The 21401-nt window shown below is 37.4% G+C and overlaps 1 protein-coding gene across 1 annotated transcript in view; it reads left to right on the top strand.

The window, feature by feature from the left end:
• Positions 1-20202, top strand: part of OCA2 (OCA2 melanosomal transmembrane protein) — a 179163-nt gene extending 158961 nt beyond the window's left edge. Inside the window, exon 24 of the mRNA XM_005516514.3 lies at positions 19858-20202. Within this exon, the coding sequence (XP_005516571.2) occupies positions 19858-19945 (88 nt within the window). The 3' untranslated portion in view covers positions 19946-20202. The remainder of the gene's footprint in view (positions 1-19857) is intronic.
• Positions 20203-21401: the final 1199 nt, after the last annotated feature.

Below are 21401 nucleotides of genomic sequence, written 5' to 3'. Positions count from 1 at the left end.
TGATCTTTCTGTACGTTATTCATTGCCAAGACTGGTTATGGGTAGTTTAGGATCACAGGACTCCAGCTTGTGACAACAATGAAATTTGCTTTTATTAAACCCAGCACAACTATAAATATTTCCATAAATTTTCAAAATTGATGAAAGAAGAATCTGAATATCACATTGGAAGAATTTGAAATTAACAGCAAGTCCACTCAACAAAAGCTCTGCTGAAAGTCAAAGGTAAATCTGAAACATTATCTTCTGTTCTCATGACCTTATTCATATAGATGACCTGATATCATTTGTCTTCATACCTCAAATTCTTACTAATGCACAAAAATAACAAGAGACATATTAAATAAATGGATATCCAGTAATACTGCTAATTTTTGAGCATTAAAATAAAAAAGAGCCAGATGGGTTAAGTACTTTGTTAAAATGGAGTAAAAAATAGAAATAAATGTATTTAAAAAATTTGTTCCCTACACAGTGTGCTGGCCACATCAGGGAGATATTTTGTTTGGTAAGTTTTGCATAAAGCCTGCATTCTCTAATGATTCTTGGAGGATTATTTTAGTTTTGCAACCTTTTCAAATAGCCTCCTAAAATGCTCCACAAGAAAAATGAGACTGTTAATCAGTAAGAGGAGCATTTTATTTCCTCATATAGTAGTTTCCAGATAGTTTTATGTCATGGTTAGAGTGGCTAGTGCTGACTCTTATTAAAATAAATCTTAAGTTTGCAGTTTAGCATATATAATTTATGATGTTTGTCTGTTTAGCCAGTTTTGGTTTTTTTTTTCAATTTTCCTAACATTTGCTTCAGCTGGAATGGTTTCCACATACCAGTATTCACAAAGTGTGTTTTAATGTCTAGGTGCTGAGCTATTTTGGATTACAAAAATAGTAATTGGAAATTAAAACATCTGTTCTTTCTAGAATCTTTGACAATAACTTCTGTTTACATGATAAGCTTTGAAGGAGAAAATATTCTTAGAGAATCCAATGGAGATAAAAATATATCAATTTTGTTTTATTTCAGTTTGGCATGTCATTTCTTAAAACATTGTATTTAATTAAAAGCAAAGTCCTTATTTATAGTTCCTTAGCTAGAAATAGAACAGAGCTATTTTGCTTGCAAGAAATTAATAAATACTTAAAATATATTTTTATTAGCATAGAAGAGGATTTATTTTTCATTAGCACTTGATTCAGGAAGTGTAATGACAAAGCAGTTAAGATTGGAAGTAGCTCTCCATTTAACAGCTGATTTTTCTAACTGTCCTAACATACCCATACTTACTTGAATTGGCCTAGAACCTGCTAATTTATATGAAGATGCAAATGATTTAGCAGTCCAGGGAAAATGCCACAAAACCTTTGGTCTTTCTGCTGTTCAAGGGCTACATATATATACCACAAATGGTCAGGGAGTACACAGTTCACAGTAAGCACATGAAAATTCCTGATATGTAGAGTTGTAAAAAGAGGACATCCTTGCATAAAGAGGTATCAAAATATCCAAGTCTGAAAGGGTTGAAAGGTTTGCTTATTACTCTAGGGATGAATGATGAATGGGACAGCTTTGCAAGTAAGAATTAGGTAATAGTGGGGACACTTGGATGTGGTGACAGTGGGAGAGACTACACTGGTCCGGCTTCTCTTTCAATTTTGCTGCCATAAAGAGGTGATTTTTTTTACAAAGAAACAGCCTCTGATTTTTGCATCTTTATTCAAACTCATAGTGGAGGGAAGGCATGATTTAACTATAAAAAATTGGTAAATCAACACAAGAACCTCTGACTTTAACTTTGTCAGTCTATTAAACAGACCGTGCCCTTTTGATAAACTCTGATATTGCTCATGCCTCTTTAAAGGATGGGCATTTATGCAGAAAATATGGTTCCTTCTAATTATACTGTTGAACAAGGAGAAATATTTCCTATGCATTTTAATGATATTTCCAGAATCTCTGTACATTCTCTTGCTGTGAAAAGGAACATCTTTTCTTAATGCAAACATTCAGAGTGTCACTATAGGCACTGTTGGATTATGCACAGAGCTTGTGAGATGGTTCAGTAGTCTGGTATAAGCCAGGAGGTAATATTAGAATTCTAATTCAAGAAATTGTCTTCTGCCAGATGGAGCTGTACCTTGCTGAGAGACGTTTACAAGACTGCTTATAGAACAGCAAAAGGCTCTTGTGCCTTTTGTCTAGCTCTGGGACCAAAATGACCTGGTTAATCTAGCAATATTTGCATCTGTTTGTTGCCAATACCACCTATTTTTTTTTTCTTTTTTAATTTAAATTGAATTCACAGAAACATACATTACTGTATAATTTTCAGGTGTATAAATTCTTGTAACAGACGGTCATACCCCCAGGCTGTAGGAGCTCTCTATCAGTTCCTGAGGCTAGTATGATGTTTAGTAGCTAAATTGCTCTTGATTGCCAGGATTGTGAACAGAAACAGCCATGACAAAATCTTTCAGTATTGCAGAATATTTTCTGTAATATTTTTTTTTATTATTCTTTTGATACTAATTCATTCTTTGAAGTCCAGTGTGTTTCTTCTGGCAAGCACTTCCGTTGGAAATATACCGTGCTTCTGGTTTATGCTGTGCTGGTACAATTGTACAAGGCACAATTACTGTGCAGGTGGTTTCCATCCACGAGGATGGCATTAATGTGCATATTCTCAACCCCAAGCTGCCTACTCCACCTGGGTCAGTTGTGCTGAGTTTTGCACTTGCTGATGGCACAGATACAATTTGTTAATGTCCAGCGCAGTTAACAAGGCAAGGCAGAGTAAAACACTGATCAAAAGTGTGGTACCTGTCCAGCCAACCTGTAGTCTGGGCATAAGATTGTTCAGTAGTAATGAATACAAAGAAAAGGGTAATTTAGGCTTCTAAGGTGAAGTATTTAACCTGCTCTGTACTTCCTGTGGTGGGGAAAAGATGAGTGGCCTGTGGTGTGGAATGTTTCAGCAAGGGCGCTGGACTGGGGAGTACCATTCCTAAAGCACGACAGCCAGCTGTGTAGTAAAAGATTATACACTACAAAATGTCATGGAGATGTGCAAGAAAACATCTGTGAAGGGCAAGCAGAAAAACACTTTATCCAAGACAAGTGAGGAAGAATCTGGCACAGATAAATAGTGGCACTGGTTAGAAATGGGGTATCATGTGTTGGAGCAGTTTCCTTTCTGTTCTTCATTTGCTATCATTCATATCCAACTGTAGCTCTTGTTACAGCTTCTTTTTACCTCCTTTGCATTTTAACCATACATAAAGTGTTTCACATAAATCAGATATCTGATTTTTTTTTTTTTGCTCTCTTTATTTTGCTTTTAAACCAGTTCTGCCTGGCACTGCAAGTGGCTTCCCTTCAGTCAGGAATAATTGACCTTTTGTGATTTGTGTCTGTATATGTGAGAACTTCATTGTCACCCTGTGCTTGTTCTCTTTAGGGCAGAGATGTCACTGTATGTTTTAAGGACACAGCAAGCAGAAGGTTTGTAGAGAGAAGTAAACTCTTTTATCAGATGACTTGCTGAGTTTAGGGGAAAAAAATGTGTGAGTTGATCTGAAGATAGAAAGGGATCTCAGTGCCCATGTATATATGTATGTGCTTGTGTCTTTCTGATAGCTGCACAGATTGCTGCCCAGCTCAGAGTGCCTCAGCTTTGGACATCCCAAGTTTGGTGATATTAGTCCAGCTGAGAGAGAAGCATAAAGAAGTGTAACACTGAACTGCAAAGATGTCTGGTATTATCAGTTGTGCCAGAGCAAAACAAAGTGGAAGAATACTGATAAGGTGACTTTACAGGCAGTTTGGGGCATCCCTATCAGTGCTAGGAAGGTTTTTGGGAGTAAGCTACTAATTTGAAATATAACAAATGGTGCTGAGGGCTAGCTCCAGGATACAGCTGGAAACATTGCATTGTGAATAAATGGTGGAGTACTAGTCTATGTAAGCTGACAATGCTTGTGCTTTTTTTAAGAAGAGAACTGGAGAAGGCATTCAAAGAGAATCCTGCAATGAGCAAACTTTTGGAGCTGGAGAATAATCCTTGGTATTTCTTGAAGTCAAAGAAAACAACACTGAGAAACTGGGGTGGAGAGCCATAAAATAGCATTTTAGTTATGTGACTAGTCAGGAAAGAGCAATTAAGCAGAACTAATCTACAAGAGCTTTAGAAGTAACTTGAAATGTGAATCCAAATGGACTAAAATTATGTGTGAGGGTAAGGAGTACAGTGATAGTACTATAAGAAAATGAGATAAATGGAAAGACTTACAGGGGTAAAAAAAAGAGAATGGCGCTGGCTGGCACGTAGCTAATAGCTAGACAGCAGTAAAGATCTGGCAGAGGAGTGAACTGAACTTTGAAGAGAGTGTGGCTAGATTAATTGGAGGGAACAAGATCAGTGAATTGTCAGCATAGGAGACTTTTCTGAATTGCATGTAGTCGGTGGTGAAATTATCTGGAGTGAGAAATAAGGGAAGTAGGAGCAGAGGGTCATGAACAGCATCTCTTTGGCAAGAAGATTCAGTGACAGATGTGAAGAGAGATCAGTGGAGAGCTGGAAGATGAAGAAGCCTCCAAGGCCAAGAATAGTATAGGCAGACATGTCAAATCCACTGACTTGCTGGGAGGAACAGAATGGAGCATTGCTTCCAGTAGCAGTTAAGAGGTCAGTGGAGGGGACTCCAGTGACAGTGATTTTGTTGGCAACAAAATGAAATTTTGTTATCTATTATTATCAAGTCTTTTTAAAATTTCTGTCGCTGGCAGAAGAAAAAAGAAAGGGCCAAGCTGAGGCTTGAAATGAAGTCTCCTCTTAGTTGTAGTAGTTCACATTACAGATCATTGAGGAAAATCCTATTTTTTGATATATGTATAGTGGAAAACTACATGACCTGCATTAGATTGTGGAGCTGACCCCACCAGATGCTGGGAATATTGCACAAGATTTATACTCTTTGCACAGAGAAATAGGCAGAAGGTAATGTATAACTTTCTCATTGGCCCCACAGAGATTTTTGATTTACAGCATGAACTAATTTCCTTTCTCTGCCAGAAAAGCATGTACATGCATACCAAGGAAAAGAAGTTTTATATCTGGTGTACTGACATTCAAAAAGCTGTTGGTCAGGTTTTCAATCACTTCTCATGTTTACATGGCCTTCAGTGTTGTCTCATTGTTCTATTCAGGCTGCAGAATAAATATCTCCTCAGTTAAATTGTTACTAAGATTATCCCATGTTTTCAATATCTTACTACAAATCTGAGTACATTCTTCTGACACAAAGTATATTTAGTCAGTATATATTATGAAGTGCTAGCTATTAGTATGTCAAGGTATAGACGAATTTGAAACACTAAATATGTGCTGAAGCTTATCATTAAATAAATTACTTCAGGGACACTTGTGCAAGCTGTTTATTTTAATTGCAACCACCAGAGCACAGTGTATTCAGTGCAAACTTAATAATGTAGTTGCATTTAGAAAAAGTCTTCAAATACATTTTTAGTCCTTAATAATTTCAACCCATACATGTGAATAGTTCATTTGTTCTTTATATTTTGGCAGATATTTTTTTTCATCATAAGAATAATTGGAGTTTTCAGGTATAAGGTATACAGATGGAATATTAATTTTTGGCTTTGTGAGATTTCTGAAATGTATTTAAAATGTAAGTGATCAGAATAAAAATTGCATATGGAAGTATTATCACTTTGAGCCATAATTATATATTATTCCCTACTCTAGTAATATTTTCATGTTCAGTAGGTATACATCTGAGTTGTAAACTGATTAAAATCTTGAAGCTTTTGAACTTCATCAGAGATTATTAATTAAGTCATACAGCTTTTAAAAATATTTCATTAAATAGAACTTCACTTTTCTACTTCCCACTAAAGTCAGAAGAATATGCTGTGGTGGTATCAACAGCAGCACACTAATTAAATCATGTTGAAATTTAAAATTAAATTGTGACAATAATGTTTTCTTTTTTTAATAACTGAATTTTAGTTTTCCTATATAACTTAACAATTCCTTAGGATTTACATAAAATTTCAAAATGTATGTCAAACTTTAACATCACATTTCTTTCTCTTACCTGTTACCTTCCCACTTCTATAAGCACTCTGATTAAATTTTCGACTAGAACTACGTAATATAAGAACATGCAAAGCTAGATCCCTTGCTCTAATGCTTCTTCATTCATATCAAGTTATCTCCTTGTAACAAGTATGTTTCAGAAAAAAAAAAAAGAATGCCTTTGAAAAGCTTATTGTTCCTTTCTTTCTGTAAAAGCCTAACTTTTCATCTGCTTTCCTATACAATTGTATTGCTGTGAATGTGTTGCTGTGTTTTCCACCTAATAACTTCTGAATGTGCTTATCAACTTCAAACACTCTTGGCAGGGGAGAGAATGGTGAGAACAGGGGGCTTGATTTCTCAATTAAAATTAAAATCCCTGAAATCCCATCAAAGTTGGTGGCTGGGAAGGAGGAAGAAACCCTATTAGTATTCTCCCTAGGGAAAGAGCAGTCTGAGGCCACACTTCTTTACACGCTGAAAAAATCCACGTAGGTGAGCATCATTATAAGTTAAAGAAGTTTTTTACCTAGACAGAAAGTCAATCAAACTAAAGACACAAATAGATAGGAAATAAGGCTTCATTATTTTCTAATGTTGATGGAGCTGCCTGTCAGTAAAGGCAAGATTCATCTCACCTCACTTTTCCATTCTACAGTGTTGGCATCTTTATTTTCATACTTGGCCCTCATTGTAGATATTGGAGAGAAACAGCTCTTGGCAGGTCATTCATTTCAGAGTACAGGCTGTGCCCAGGAACTGGGTTTGAGCTCGTAAAGAAATGGGAGAAGATAGTCCTGTTCCAACAAACTGTGTGTCCATAGCTGTGGATAAATGAATTGGTGGGAACAGGGAGGAAAGGGAGCTTGAAAAGGGAACAAGTCCAGGCAAGCAGAGGTGATTGTGAGAAGAATTAGTGAAGTGCTTGCTCATTTATGTGCTTTTTGCAATTTGACTTTGAGAGGAAAAAAGCCAAACTGCCTTAACTCAGTTTCTGTTTCCATGCCACCAGGGAGATGCTATAAAGTTCACACACAGTTTTTTGTATTGAACAACATATATTTAAATTCTCACATGTGTAATGTCTTATGTTCTGATATAAATTGATTTTGTTTTCCAAAAAAATCCTACTTTTTTCAGCTTCATTCAGATTCATCAAATGCCAAGATTCTAGTTAATTACAACATGCTCAATTTGATTAGACAGTCACTTTAGTTGCTGAACAAGAGTGTTATTCAAACATTGTTGAAATTAGAAAGTGATTTTCTAATTAAATAGGGTATTTTTTGCAATTATGAGAATTATTCAGTGCTGGATGTAGAAAATTTGCTTGGAGAAATTCTGTATCTCCAAACACTGTTTTGCAAAACAATTTACAAGAGATCCAAAAAAAAAGATAACTTAGATGGAAGAAAGTGATATGAAATCTGGGAAACTCAGAGAAAACTATCAGTATGAAACTTATATATATTTGCCATATATACCTTGATAAAGAAGTCTTCTTATGACAAAATATTAATTTTTTCCACAGCTAGCATTTGCTTTATCCAATGCTTTATGTTTGCCTGCCAAAGCATCATACAGATATCTGGAGTCATATTATAATACAATTTTATAGGGCATTTAATTTTCTCAAATAATTTGATGTGTTTAATAGAACTAGCAAAGTGATTTTCCCTGTTACTAGATAATGTGTTAAACAGACTATCCTGGCGTGTCCCAGCACAATCAGAAGAAAGGAGGATTTACTGTTTACATTATTTTCATTATAATGCATTTGAATTTAGAGCAGCATGTAGTGCTTTTTATGGAATAGGAAATAGATTTTTATTTTCCTGTGTAAGCTAGACACTATTTTTCACACAAAAGACATGGAAATATTTACTGTATTCCTTGCTCTTTTGCCGCCTGAACTTAGAAGTGAATTTTAATAACTTTAAAAAAAAAAATTATGTTCCTGATTATATTTACATTCAGGGGTACTACATTAATATAAACAGCACTAGTAAAACACTTGAATTATAACTTCCTGATCAATACTTGCAGTTTTTCAGCTTCAATTAAGGTTATTTAAAAAGGGCTACTCTAAAGTTTAAAACAGAAAAATAGCAGCTCACTAGGCTAAAACAATAGTGGTTATGTAATGACGGTGATTTAAAATTGATAGTCAATAAGAATTGCTTTCATGGGAGGAGGCACAAAACTCATCATGAAAAATAAAGTTTTGTTGGTTTGGGGAGCTTTCTTTGGGGATGATTTTTTGGGTTGTTGGGGAGTTTTGTTTGTTTTTGGTTATGTTTGTTTTTTTATTTGTTCTAAAGTGTCAGTTTTATTACGCATGTCTTAAAATAGTCTCGTAAAGAAAAAGAAAAGGATTATTTATAAGAAAGTTTATAAAAGAGTGCTGGGCTGAAGGATTTCTGTGTTTGTTTTATTTTCTCCTTTGTGGTACTGTTTGACATATATTACTAAATAATTTTAAAATTATTTGTGTTTTGTTTTTTTCTTTTTCTGTATTTTTTATTAAGCCATTTGTTATTTTCTTTACTGCTTGCCTATAATAAAGGCAGAAAAAAACTATTAGAAGTTCAAAACTAAATGCCATCTTAGAGATAAATTGTTTTTCTAGTATTATGGAAATTATCTAAAAAACAGACTTTCTAAAGGCAAAGGGAAAAACCCCCAAATATCTAAATATTCCACTCAATAAATACTCATATTCCATCTCTGGCACTGTAAGGATATTAATACCTTGCTTGTGTCAGATTTTTTTTTTTTTCCATAATGCTACAGTAGAAATGCATTAATGTGTGTTACAGTACCTTCTCTTTCTAAGACAGAAAATTTAAAAATCTGTTGACCTTAGCTGGAAAGACCAAGTTTAGAGAAATAAACCATCATGGAAAATATCTTAAACATATCTGAAAAAATAATCCTGATATTTTTGAGAGTTAATAAAGTGTTTCTCTGGTGGGACTTAGGAACAGTTCAGAATCACTTGATTACACTTAAACCAACTGCTTGATGGTCCAAGCTGTTCAAAGGACTAAAACAGAAAAAGGATGAAGACTGGGGTACATGTAACCTGGGTATAAATCTCTGACCCAGGCCATCTCCTACATAACTCACTTGTTAGTGAACTTCTGTTACCCTCCTGTGTTCTGTTATCAGTTAAACGTAGAGTTTTTAAGAACTTGCATTCCTGGAGTAGTGATCCTTCTCCTCCACTGCAGAGTTGGAAATGGGAAGAGGGAGGCAGAAATTAATGTAGCAAGCACCATAGTTTTTTCCCACTTGTTGGAAATATAAATATAGATAATTATCTTAATTAAAAAAAAAAAAAAAAACAACAGTGCTTTTATTTCTTTTTTTCCCTCATTTCAGACACACTAATTCCTATTCCCAACTCAGGCCTGAGTAACACCCATGATGGTGTGTGTTAGATGATGACACCAGGACTAATGTGTCTTTCTCAAAGAAATTTCTGAAAATGAAGTACTTTTTTAGGAATTGAGAACTGGACTTTCTCAAGCTCTGCCCTATCAGTTTGAAGTGTCTTAAGGCCTAAGTTGGCCATCTGTAACAATTAGACAGTGATGCTTCTGACTGCTTGATTACAGTATCTGTGAACTGCTCATGTAGCTAAGCCCATGTTTAATCATCCTGCTGGTGGTGCTTATCTGCCTGCCCACACCATATTTCCATCTTCTCCATCTGTTAGGTTTCCTCAGGGTGACCTTGTTGTGGTCTTCCAGTCCCTGAAGGGAGCCTATGAGAAAGATGGAGAGAGACCATTTACAAGACCAAAATGACTCCAACAGAGAGTAGGATTACATTAGATATTAGAAAAAACTTTACTGTGAAGATAGTGAGACACTGGAACAGATTGCCCTGAGAGGCTGTGGATGCCCCATCCCTGGAAGTGTTGAAAGCTGGGCTGGAGGGAGCTCTGAGGGACCTGGTCCAGTGAAATGTTATTCCTTTCCACTGCAGGGGGGTTGGAACTAGACTATTTTTAAGGTTCCTTCCAACCCAGACCATTCTATGTTTCTATGGTTTTCTTCTCCTTAAAAATGTTGGTATATATTTGTGTGTCTGTGACAATCCAGAGGGCACATTTATTCATTACTTATTTTTCTAATGTTTTTTATATGGGAGCTTTAACATGCTGTGTAATGGGTCCATTTAGAATAGGATTCATGGAATTTAACCTTAGTTTGCTAGTGCACTTAAAGTTAGACCTGATTATACAAATTTTCCATGTAAAGAGCAGGTAAGGGCTCAGATCTTTGGCTTCTCTGGGGCAGAAAGGCTTGTACACTGTAGTGCACCATGATGGCAGTGAGGGCTTGTGAGGCTCCATCTGCCCCTTCATTTGTCTTTGGTTAACATTTCATGGTGGGTGGGAGGGAAACCTCCACGTGCAGCCTGCTGGAATGAAAATCTCTCTCTGCTGTTCTCTGGGACTGCGCAGCCTGTAGCATAGGGCTTGTGGTGCAAAGTTTACTGGCCTTACATCATTACCAGCCTTTTATCAGGAGGCATCTGCTGAATTCATAATGAAAAGTAATCATTAGTGCACAGGAGACATCCTTCTGCTTCTTCATTCAAAATGCAATTACATTGTTCCTTTGTCCTGGTGAACTTCTGTATACAAGTTCTCTATCATTGTGTGGCACTAGAATGGGAATCTCAAAGTGGAGAGAAAAAGAGGGGAAGAGAGTGGAACATACTCCTTTTTACACAATGTCTGGCTTTTTGGCAAAGTTGAAGGCTTTTAAAGTAGTTGACTGTGCTCTGATGAAATTATTAAAGAATGGGCTGATTAATCTCTAGCATAAAATGTCATTTCCTTTATCTTGTGCTTTAACTAAAATAAAAGAGTACATTTAGAAGAAAATAAAACCTAAGAGAAGTGCCCCAAGATACCATTTGTGAGGGCTGGGATTTAAGACGTTAATGTAAATAACATTCAAGCAACTTACTTTCCTGAATCCTCGCTAAAAAAAAGCAAGATAATAACGAGTTAGTAAAGGTTGTTTAATTTGAAACATTTTAAAATTAAAATAAATCACAGTAAATTTCTGCCATATCCATTATCTTTGATTTGTTTAGACCATTTACAAATACACTGTAGTCTAAAAAATAGATGCAGTTTGTTTCAAAAAACCTGCAAAATGTTTTATTTTATGCAATGCTTCTATAGCAGGGAGATTTGAGCTATAGAAAGGTTTTTTAAGAAAAATGTCTTTAAGCCTCAAATTTGCTTTTTGAAAGGCAGAAAAGCATATAATTGTCAGAAGTGAGTTTACAATATGTTAAGTGTTTCATAAAATACAGAAACTGTTGCTGCAAATATTGCAAAACCTATTTCAACAGCCCTAATGCATTCATTTTTGCACAGTGATCCTCACTAGTTTTGTATAAATCTATCTCATTAGTAGAATATTTGTATCAGAACCATTGAAACAATTCATGAGAACAAGGGCTGTCAGACAAGACATACTTCATTGATTTTCTCTTCTAGTTGGCCATGATGATTTTAATCTTCTTAAGCTCAGACTCACAACCACACCTCATTACACAGATGTGTGGGAGAGAATAAGTATGGCTTTCTCAAGAAGCTGAACCAATTGCTTAGATTTGCATTTCCTAGGCTTTAGAATAGAAAATGAAAGGTTTCATAACAAAACCAGAAGCCACAAATTGAGGATAAAATTTGTTTTGGGATCCGCCTAGAAGATGTAGAGAGCAAATGTATTGCTAACATGTGATGATAGATCCAAGGGTGATGTGAAGTCACAAAAAACACTAACAGATCATCTTGAATCTTTATCATGTCATGCCATACTTATTTAGTAGGGTATGAAGTGGACTAGTCTGGCTATAGAGAAGATATTCCGCTAACATTTGTAGAAACTTAGAGTCCTTTAGCTTGTAAAAGACCCTGAACATTACCAAGTCCAACCATTACCCTGACACTGCAGAGTCCACCTTCAGGGATGGAGACTCCACGCTTCCCTGAGCATCCTGTTTTAATGCTCAACCACCATTTCGGTGAAGAAATTTTTCTGAACATCCAACCTAAGCTTTCCCTGGCAAAACTTGAGGCTATTTCCTCTTTCCCTATCACTGGTTCCCCAGAAGAGACCAACAGACACCTTGCTACAACCTCCTCTCAGGTAGCAGTTGAGCAATAAGGTCACCCCTGAGCCTCCTCTTCTCCAAGCTGGGCAACCCCAGCTTCCTCAGCTGCTCCTCACAGGACTTGTGCTGCAGCTCCTTCACCAGCTCTGTTGCCCTTCCCTGATACAATCCAGCACCCCAGTGTCTTTCTTGTGAAAGGGAGGGGCCCAGAACTGAGCACAGGACTCGAGGTTTGGCTCACCAGCACAGGGGTGCAAGCCCTGTCCTGGTCCTGCTGATATTGCTGATACAGCCCAGGATGCCATTGGCCTTCTTGGTCACCTGGGAGCAATTTGACTCATGTTCAGTGGCTGTTGATCAGCACCCCAAGGTCTTGTTCCACTAGGTAGATTTCCAGCCACTCTTTCCCAAACCTGTGTCACTGAATGAGGTTGTTTGACCAAAGTGCATGATGTGCATCTAGGTGGATCCAGCAAATACAAATTTATACTGTATTACAGTATAAAAATTATTATACAATGCAAATTTAACTGTATTATGTTGGTCTTTCTGAGAAAAATATTGCCAATAGTTCTGTGTTCAGCTCTGTTTCTGTACTTGAGATTGTGTTCTTCCCTGGCTGTCTGCAGGACTTCACATTTTTCTATTGGAATTGTATATTTATTTTTAAAAGAAAGGTCAGACAACCTTGTCATCTAATACTTATCTGATTTTTAAATGATCAATTACAGTATCTTTTTTTACTAGAAGTGATGTGTTTTCCAAATTTTTTTCATGTTTTTTCTTACTGGCTACTAACTTACCATGTATGAATAGATTTTGGATAATTATCAGAGTCCCTTATACTGACAGTCCTGTATTTCATCTCTGTTGCACCACAATGAACTAGACAGAGACTGTAACAAATATTGTGTCAACAGTCATTTGAAACTGTCAGGTGAAGCTGGCAGACCAACTATTCTCTCCGAATTAAAATCTGAAATTTTTCTTTCAGTAACCAGAATTTTGGAAGGCCAAGGAAAGGCCCATTGCTTGTTCTGCATACAACTATGTTGAGGTTGCAGCCAAACACCTCTAGGAGAATGTTCTAGATGGCAGGAGGCAAACCATAACACCTTTCTATTTCCTTGCTCAGGATCTGATTTTCCCTATCTTAAGTTTACTCCTGGCAGTAATTCTTTGGAAAATCTTGGCATAGGCTCAAACAGATGGAATATCATGAGAAATTATATATCTAGAAAGCAGATGAAAATAGAATTATAGGTTTTGTTCTCTGTTTCAAATTTCACAGAAACTCCTATGTAACTAGTAGGTAACCACACTGTAATTTTTATGTAATTCCAGACTATATGAAATTCACAGTAATTTAATGTTAAATTAATGATCACTTGCAGTTTTAGCCACCTGTTTTCTGAGCTACAACAGGTGTCTGGATTTGAAGGGGTCGTGGGTATCTGATAAACATTTTGAATATGTTTTCTTTAAGCTGTTAGGAAAGTCCATACTTTCCTTTCAGATAAACTGGATCAGGATGTCAAAGACTAAGAATGATGGAAAGGTTGATACAGCTGAAATGATAGGACACTCATAAGGTAGTCTGCATTAAAGGAAAAGAGGAAATAGGATGAATATTGTGGTTATATCCTTTTGTTGAAGATAAAAACACTTACATTGCAAATTGAATTACGACATTTCATTAAAATGTGTAACTTTCTTTTTGTTCAAGACTAACGTTACGCAAGTCCTAAGCATGCCCATATCTGAGTCTCTTTTTCGAGGCTGCTATCAGAGACTTTTAGATATTCTTTTAAGAATGAACTCATGTTTATCAAAAATTCAGAGTAAAGCACTGCATACAATGACTGTCCAAGATTGAGAAGAATTATCTGTCTTCTGTTCTTCATTAAATATTTTCTGACGAGATGTCAATCTTCAGGTGTGCAGATGATGCCTACTTATCCTGTGTTGAATAACAGAGGAAGAAAAAAAAGTGTGAGAATCACAGAGTGTTTGAAGTTGGAAGAGACCTTTGGAGGTCTCAAGCAGGACCACCTAGAGCCTATTTCCCTGGCCCATATCCATATGACTTTTGAGTAGCCCCAAAAATCAGAGACTCCACAATCTCCCTGGGCAACCTGTGTCATTGCTTGGTCACCAAGCACAGTAAAAAAGTGTTTTCTGAGGTTCAGACAAAACCTCCTATGTTTCATTTGGTGCTGTCTCTGGTCCTTTCCTTGGGCATCACTGAGAAAGGCCTGGTTCTGTGTTCTTTATGCCATCCCTATAAGAATTTATACGCATTGATGAGTTCCCCTCTGAACCTTCTCTTGTCCCGGCTGCACGGCCCCAGCCCTCAGGCCTTTCCTTGTATGATTGATGCTCCGGTCCCTTAATCACTGTAGCCCTTCACTGGACTCTCTGCATTATGTCCATCTCTCTTGTACTGGGAAGGCCAAAACTGGATCCAGCACTCCAGGGGTAGCCTCAGCAGTGGTGAATAGGGAGAAAGGATCACCTCTCTTGACTTGCTGGTAATATTTTCCTAATGAATCCCAAGATACCATTAGCCTTCCTTGTTGCAAAGACACATCACTGGTTCATGTTCATTGAGTGTCCACTATCTGTCCATGCCTGTTTCTGCAAAAGCTGAGGTTATAACTTCTGTAGAACTTGCAGTAGAAACTGATACAAACTGAGAGAAAACAGAATTTTAAGCCTGATGAAACTCTACCACTTGAGTTTAAATTACGCATTAAATTGCAAATACAAATGGAGTAGAAGTTAGCTTTAACTCTTTTTAACTCTTACCCCTGTCTACCATCAGTCTTCTGTCATTGCCAGTGGTTTGGTCTTGGGAAATTTCTGCTGTTACTTTTCCACTGAGAATCCACTGAAGGTTCCCCATTTCTTTGGAGACATGCTCCTTCCACAGATTTCCCCAAGGATGCACAGGCTGTGCAAGTTATGAGCTGTCAATGAAGGCAGTGCCTGTACGCAAGGTTTTAATGCATGAGAACATCTTGTATTTTGTGTCCCAAATCATGCAGAACAGGGCAATGAACAGTCTTATACATACTGGATCCTGCTGGCTCTCGAAGCATCACAAAATAAAGCTGCAAGTTGATGTAGATCAGTTGATTCAAGAAAACTCAATTCTGACCCCAAAGGCTTCACTATTATTATTTAGCAAATAATACTTAATAAACTTATAACCTAAGAAAACTATAATATTCACTTCCATAGAAACTTATTAAAAAATGGAATTTATTCCCAGAATAATTATACAGTGGTTTGCTTTTCTCCAAGTCCAGAAATCTTGCAGTGAGACAGAATTAGAAATATCTAGGTCATTTCCAGGGAAAAGGTTCACTTCTCTTGCTAGTTTTATGCCCACAGTTGACTTCTAATACATATTTCACACTTACCTTCATGGAGTTTCATTTCGTTAATTTCAAATTCTCATTTTGATTTGCTCAGAAAATGCTGTATTCTGTTCTCCACAGAGTCTGACATGTCTCCCACACTGGGACAATTTGCAAGCTTTTTGTTACTGGATTGCTGAAGTTATTAATAAGTAAAACTTTGTCTGAGACAGATCCCTGGGGCTCTCACTTGAAACATTCTCACTGTCTCACACTGAGCTAACATCTGCTTTTCGTGTATATTTAGGCTGTGTGATTTCATTTAGATAGGAGTTTTACATGTAAACTTCTAATATGAAGAGAAGGAGGGGAAAAAGGGGTGACTGCTAAATCCTGCCATCCTTCCCTTCCTTTTATCTGACCTTGCTTTCTCTCTGCAGCGGTAAACCCTCTCTCAGCTGGCTGTGGAGAGCCGAGGTGCACCTTTTGAACCATGCAGGCTCTGTGTATATCCCTGTCTGCTGAGAGGAAGGGACAAGGAAAGTGCAGTGCAGGATGCAAAAATGTTTTGCATTTTTTTATGCAAATGCAGGATATTTTTATGCCAAGTATGATCATTAGTGTTTCTTATGAATCTGAAGTTTTAGATCACAAAATATTTTGATAACTTTTAAATTCCACTGATCCTTTTCCCTGGAGAGGAACAAATGGATGACATGGTCCTTTTTGATTCCAAGGGTATGCTGGAAATAGGAGTGGCTCGAAGTAATTTTTACATTGTTTAATATGCATTCTTGGACTTAATATAACTAAAGAAAACATTCATAGCTGTACATTGTGTCATATGTGGCCTGGGACAGGAACTTTTTGTTCCTTAGGGAAGAGCAATGGGTAGTGTAAATAGCATGATCACACAATACTCAAGGAATTGATTAACTCTACAGTAACTAATACTTACTGACTGCATTTATCTCTTCTCGCTCTGGTGCACAAATTCCACATTGAATTTGATCCAATTACATTAGTCCTCAGGCCAGTGAGCCTGAAATTCAGACCTCAAGTTGTGGGGTAATTGCCCATGCAATGAGAGTAACAGCTTTGCAATTGTGCCCTATGCAAGCATGCACACTCCTTGCAGTGAGGTTCCTCCCCAGGCTGGCTGCTTCTGGCTCCAGCTGCACATTTGTCTGGCACTGCGACAGTGGTGGTATGATCCCAATTCCTCCACATGGCCCCATATAATTAATCCATTTTCTTGCACGTGCCTCCTCCAAGTTTGAACAAGCCTTTTTATTCTCTTTTCAGTGGTCAAGTAGCCCTTGAATCTTTTTGGATCCTTTCTTCCCCTTACCAGTCTTCAGAAAGGCACCATATTGCCATTCATTGCTGAGCTACTGTGCATTCTCCAGGGAGGTTTGTTAGGTTGCATTAATACAGATTAAGATCTGCTCTGTCTCCACTCTTCCCAGTGCCAGCTCGTTGCTTGCCAAGTGTGAGGTTAAGAGATCTTTTTTCTGTCAAACAGCAACCCCTGCTCTTATGAGCCCTGTAGCAATCTCCAGCTCACCAGCCTGTCAGGTAGATAGAGCCACAGGGAGCATTCATTAAATATACTAAAGGACGTAGTAGGAGGTTTTAGCCACCCTCTTTTGTTCCTATAGCCATTGCTGGGTTTGTTTTTTGGGATTTTTTTGTCCTATCAGGACACTTTTATCTAAGTGAGATTAGGAAATGCCACAGATCAGTTTGGCTGACAGAAAAATGGGAAGGGTCTGTGAAAGAGCTGGCTAGCCAGGAAATTATTTTAATTATTTTTTGCTTTTTTTTCCTAAGATAATTTCAGGATGTGAATTAGCTCTTCTGTTTTACAATATAATCAGCTTGATCACAGTTTAGTGACTGAAGAGTGATTCAGCTCTTTCAAGAAACGAGTCATTCAAAAGCAAGGATCTGACCAGTCAGACTGGAAAAAAAATAACTCTTCTCTGCAGTATATTTATGCATGTTCAGAAGAAAAAACCAAACCCTTCCACCTCCCAGAAAATCCTCAAAATACATTTCAGACTTTTCAGAAAATATTTGGAAGCTGTGACAATTCTCTAACCCTTTCTAGCAATTTTTCACACCTTTCACCATTTACCTCTTGGGCACAGCTGTCCCTTCTCTCTGCTCTCCTTTTTTTTCCCCAAGTCCAAATGGCAGTTTAACATTAATGCTTTCAGAACCAGAAGAGCCTGATGCCAAAAAGGTAGAAATAATGATGTCTGATGCCAAAATGGCAGAAAAGGCCATTACACCATTACAAACCCTAGAGAGATGGAGGAGGAAGCCTCTGGAGTCAGGCATGATGAGCACAGTCCTTTTGGGGAAAATCTTGCAGGCAACATTGGGTAATGGACACAGAGACGCTTGTACACAAGGAGATAGCCCAGCCCCTTCAGAGGAATGTCAAGGACACTGCAATGAGATCATCTGTCAGTCTGACAGTCTTCCTTTTGTACATTTTCTGTCTGGCAGGGGTTTTCTTTCTTTCTCTTGGATTGTGTCTACTTCTATAGGTGTGTGAGATGAGCACACTTCAGTACTGGGTTGAGTGACCATGAAGCTGGCATTATGGATAAACTTGCTGACTCCTAAATAATTCCAATACATTTTTTAGAGTGCCTGTGTTCAATAATTTCCTAGTTATTCTGCAAACTTTATATGCTAAGGCTGATTATATTTTGTGTTTGCAGTGACCTTCACTGCTGGTAGAGTTCCCTTCTCAGAAACTCAAATCAATAATTGTTAAAGGCAATAGCACTTCTGATCTGCTGATCACATCTATGCCTCTGCCAATCAGCATTCCAGAAAAACAGCAATGGAAGGAACATCTCATGAAGATCTCATGAGTTTAGGGTAATGTCGCAGCTGCAGGTAGAAAGCAGATGGCGATGGGCAATTGAGAAGTTTAGTTTTCATTTTGTGCAAGGGGTTTCATAGCCATAGGAAGTGGGGGGACACATTTAATGCCCCAAAAGGTCTCTTCTAGCCATAGCTTGCTAAAGGAAGGAGCTGCTCATTCAACCAAGCTCAGAGCACAACGTCATCCTGTCCCCTACAAAATGGTCATTCTCTTAGAACTCTCTGTCAGTAATGGCAGAGGGGAAAACGCTCGAGTAACTCCCTAAGGGCAAAGTAAGGCAAAAAGGCACAACTGATATACCCACACGTGTAACTTGGTCTTAGTTAAAGAAAAGGAATTAACAAAATGCTGTACTTCAGAGAATATTGCTGTGCTTTTCTGAGATTTATGGAAACTCTTGTTTGAATTTGGCAAAAGGAAGTGTATAAGGGTATCGTTTGTGGCATGATAATTTCTCATCTCAGCTCTCCTTGTGATTTTAGTAACATAAAACAAATGAGTGTGATCACAGCAGTGGTTTTTCACAGACCCCTGGTATCATTCAATAATGCTTTTGAGTTTCAGAAAATTTTTCTTTTCACACATCTGAAAGACCTGCAGATTTAGAGATTCAGAACTTGGCCAACTCCACAACATCCTTTTCACTTGTCTGTCTCTGCTCTCTGTGTTTGTCAGTCTAAAGAGAGCTATTAAATCTGGGTGTTCTCTGAAAATCTTTTCCTGTGGTGAAAAAGAAATAGCTTTTTGGGTAGAACAGTAAATTTTTAGCAATTTTATGAGTGCCTGGGGTTTATTTCCAACAGCCTGTTAATACTCAAGTCTGTGAGACTTGGTGAGAGGTATGGAAGAGGACTGCTAGCTGTACGTGACTCAGATCAACAAGGAAATAATTTAATGGGTTTGATCTATATAATGTGTTCTAAAGGGCCACACCAGGATCACACACCTAATCTGAAGGGATACACACTTGAAAATCATTTCTAATGCTGCATAATTTGTAAGAATAGTTATTTTACCTGTATAATTGCATGTTGTGTGTGTGGAAAAAAAACCTGAAAAATGCCAAAACAATGAGGCATGCAAGATTTTGAGACAATGTGAATCGAAAGGGATGTTCTGAAACCAATGAAACTGTGTGAATTTTGACCTCGTCTCTCTAAGGTTGGAGGTAGAAAAGTGAGCTTCAATTTTTGACTGTTATATACTCAGTACATCTCTGCTTTTGGTATTGCTATAAACATACTTTTCACTTGTAATGTGTAGGATAATTCAAATATCTTTTTTGTAAATTGATTGGAGAACAAACTATAGTACCCTTATTAATCTTTATTTTATTGTTGTTCCAGGTTAGGTTTCCCCATGATGATCGTGTCCTGTACCATCGGGATGTGCTATCTTCTTGTTGCTCATGTTGTAGTAGGTTGGAACTCGTAGTAATTTATACTTTCAAGACTCAGATAAGCTTTCTCTTTTGTTTAGTTTATATCAGAATGCTAAGAACACATATGAAAGGAAAAAGATATGCAAAACCTCAACACATGGTATCAATCAAAATGATTGTTGGAATAAACATCAGATACGGTCATTCTTAACCTTTTGTTTTATGAACAATATGCAGAACTAGACAATCAAAATAAAAAGAATCCATATATTTCATTATGAATGCAATTAGTGTACGGATAAAAAGGAACCGTCTCAAGGGAATATGCTGTGCCTGAAAGTTTGTATTGACACAATCTGAGTATAGTCACAGATGAAAAACTCATTCACAATAGCAGATGTTCAGTAATTTCTTTTTAGGGCTTCATTTTTCTTTGGCAATATATTTAGCTACTTGTATGAAAGTAACTAATATTCAAGTTGTAATAATTGACAGTTAAGCAGAAAATCTGTACATGATGAAGGATGTATCATTATCTACATTAAAAATAAACACATGTTCTGAAAATGTGCTGTGGAAGAAATTATTATTTAAAAAGCAGGATTGCATTCCCCAGAGGCTTTGTTTTTCATTTTAACACTCCTGAACAGTGTTAGGCTACCTCTATTTTTTTTCCTTAAAATAAACTAATGCCACTCTTCTTACAAAAGGACAAACATAAATAGTGATAAAGCATCAGACATCTTCCATTTAATCATTAATTCACTTTTGTGAAGGACTGCTCTAAATATTTTAATAGGGTAATACACTATATGGAAGAATGAGCTCATACTTTGGCTTTGATTTCATTATATCTGGTGATAAATGTTTTAAACCACATATATTGCTTTTTATATTTGGCTGCCACAACAGGTCAAAATTTCCAGTCAGAGTATTAAGTCCTGTGAGGTATTCAAGAGCTCAGTTCCCATCTTCCAAAACCTTGGTGGGTTTGATCTGAATTAATGGTGGGTGTGTTTTACCTTGAGTCAGAACAAATGGCAACCGGGTGAGTGCAACCCAAGTGGATGAGGCTGAATTACAGGCAGCCAGTAGAGATGATCAAATGGGGCTTTTCCTTCTGCTTAGTCCTTGAGATAACCAGGGAAGTGAAAAAGAAACAGTATCTCCCCTGCCAAAGTGTCATGTGAGATTAATCATACATCTCATTATATATAGGCTAAATGCCTCACCGAGTTCTAAGTGTGAAATGTGATATTAAGAGGCCAATGGAGATGAGGCACAGCACTCACTCTAAGCAAGGGCTGCCACCCCTCCTAGTAGGTTCTGTGGTAGCACAGAAAGGGTGTGGAGCCAGAGGGTAAGAGCTGTCTCCACTGAGGCCAGACTTCTCACCAAGACTTCCATCCCCACCATGCTCAACCCCCTGGATCTATGGAGCCTGCTGAGATGGGGCTGAATTCTGCAACAGTGTTGAGAAAACTCGAGGTTATGCTAACAGTGACCATC

The sequence above is a fragment of the Pseudopodoces humilis genome, chromosome 2 (genome assembly GCF_049639895.1).
Source record: "Pseudopodoces humilis isolate 2021_Gansu_Grassland_sample_001 chromosome 2, ASM4963989v1, whole genome shotgun sequence".
In the NCBI taxonomy this organism is placed as follows: domain Eukaryota; kingdom Metazoa; phylum Chordata; class Aves; order Passeriformes; family Paridae; genus Pseudopodoces; species Pseudopodoces humilis.
This window is presented reverse-complemented; position numbering and strand designations above follow the sequence as displayed.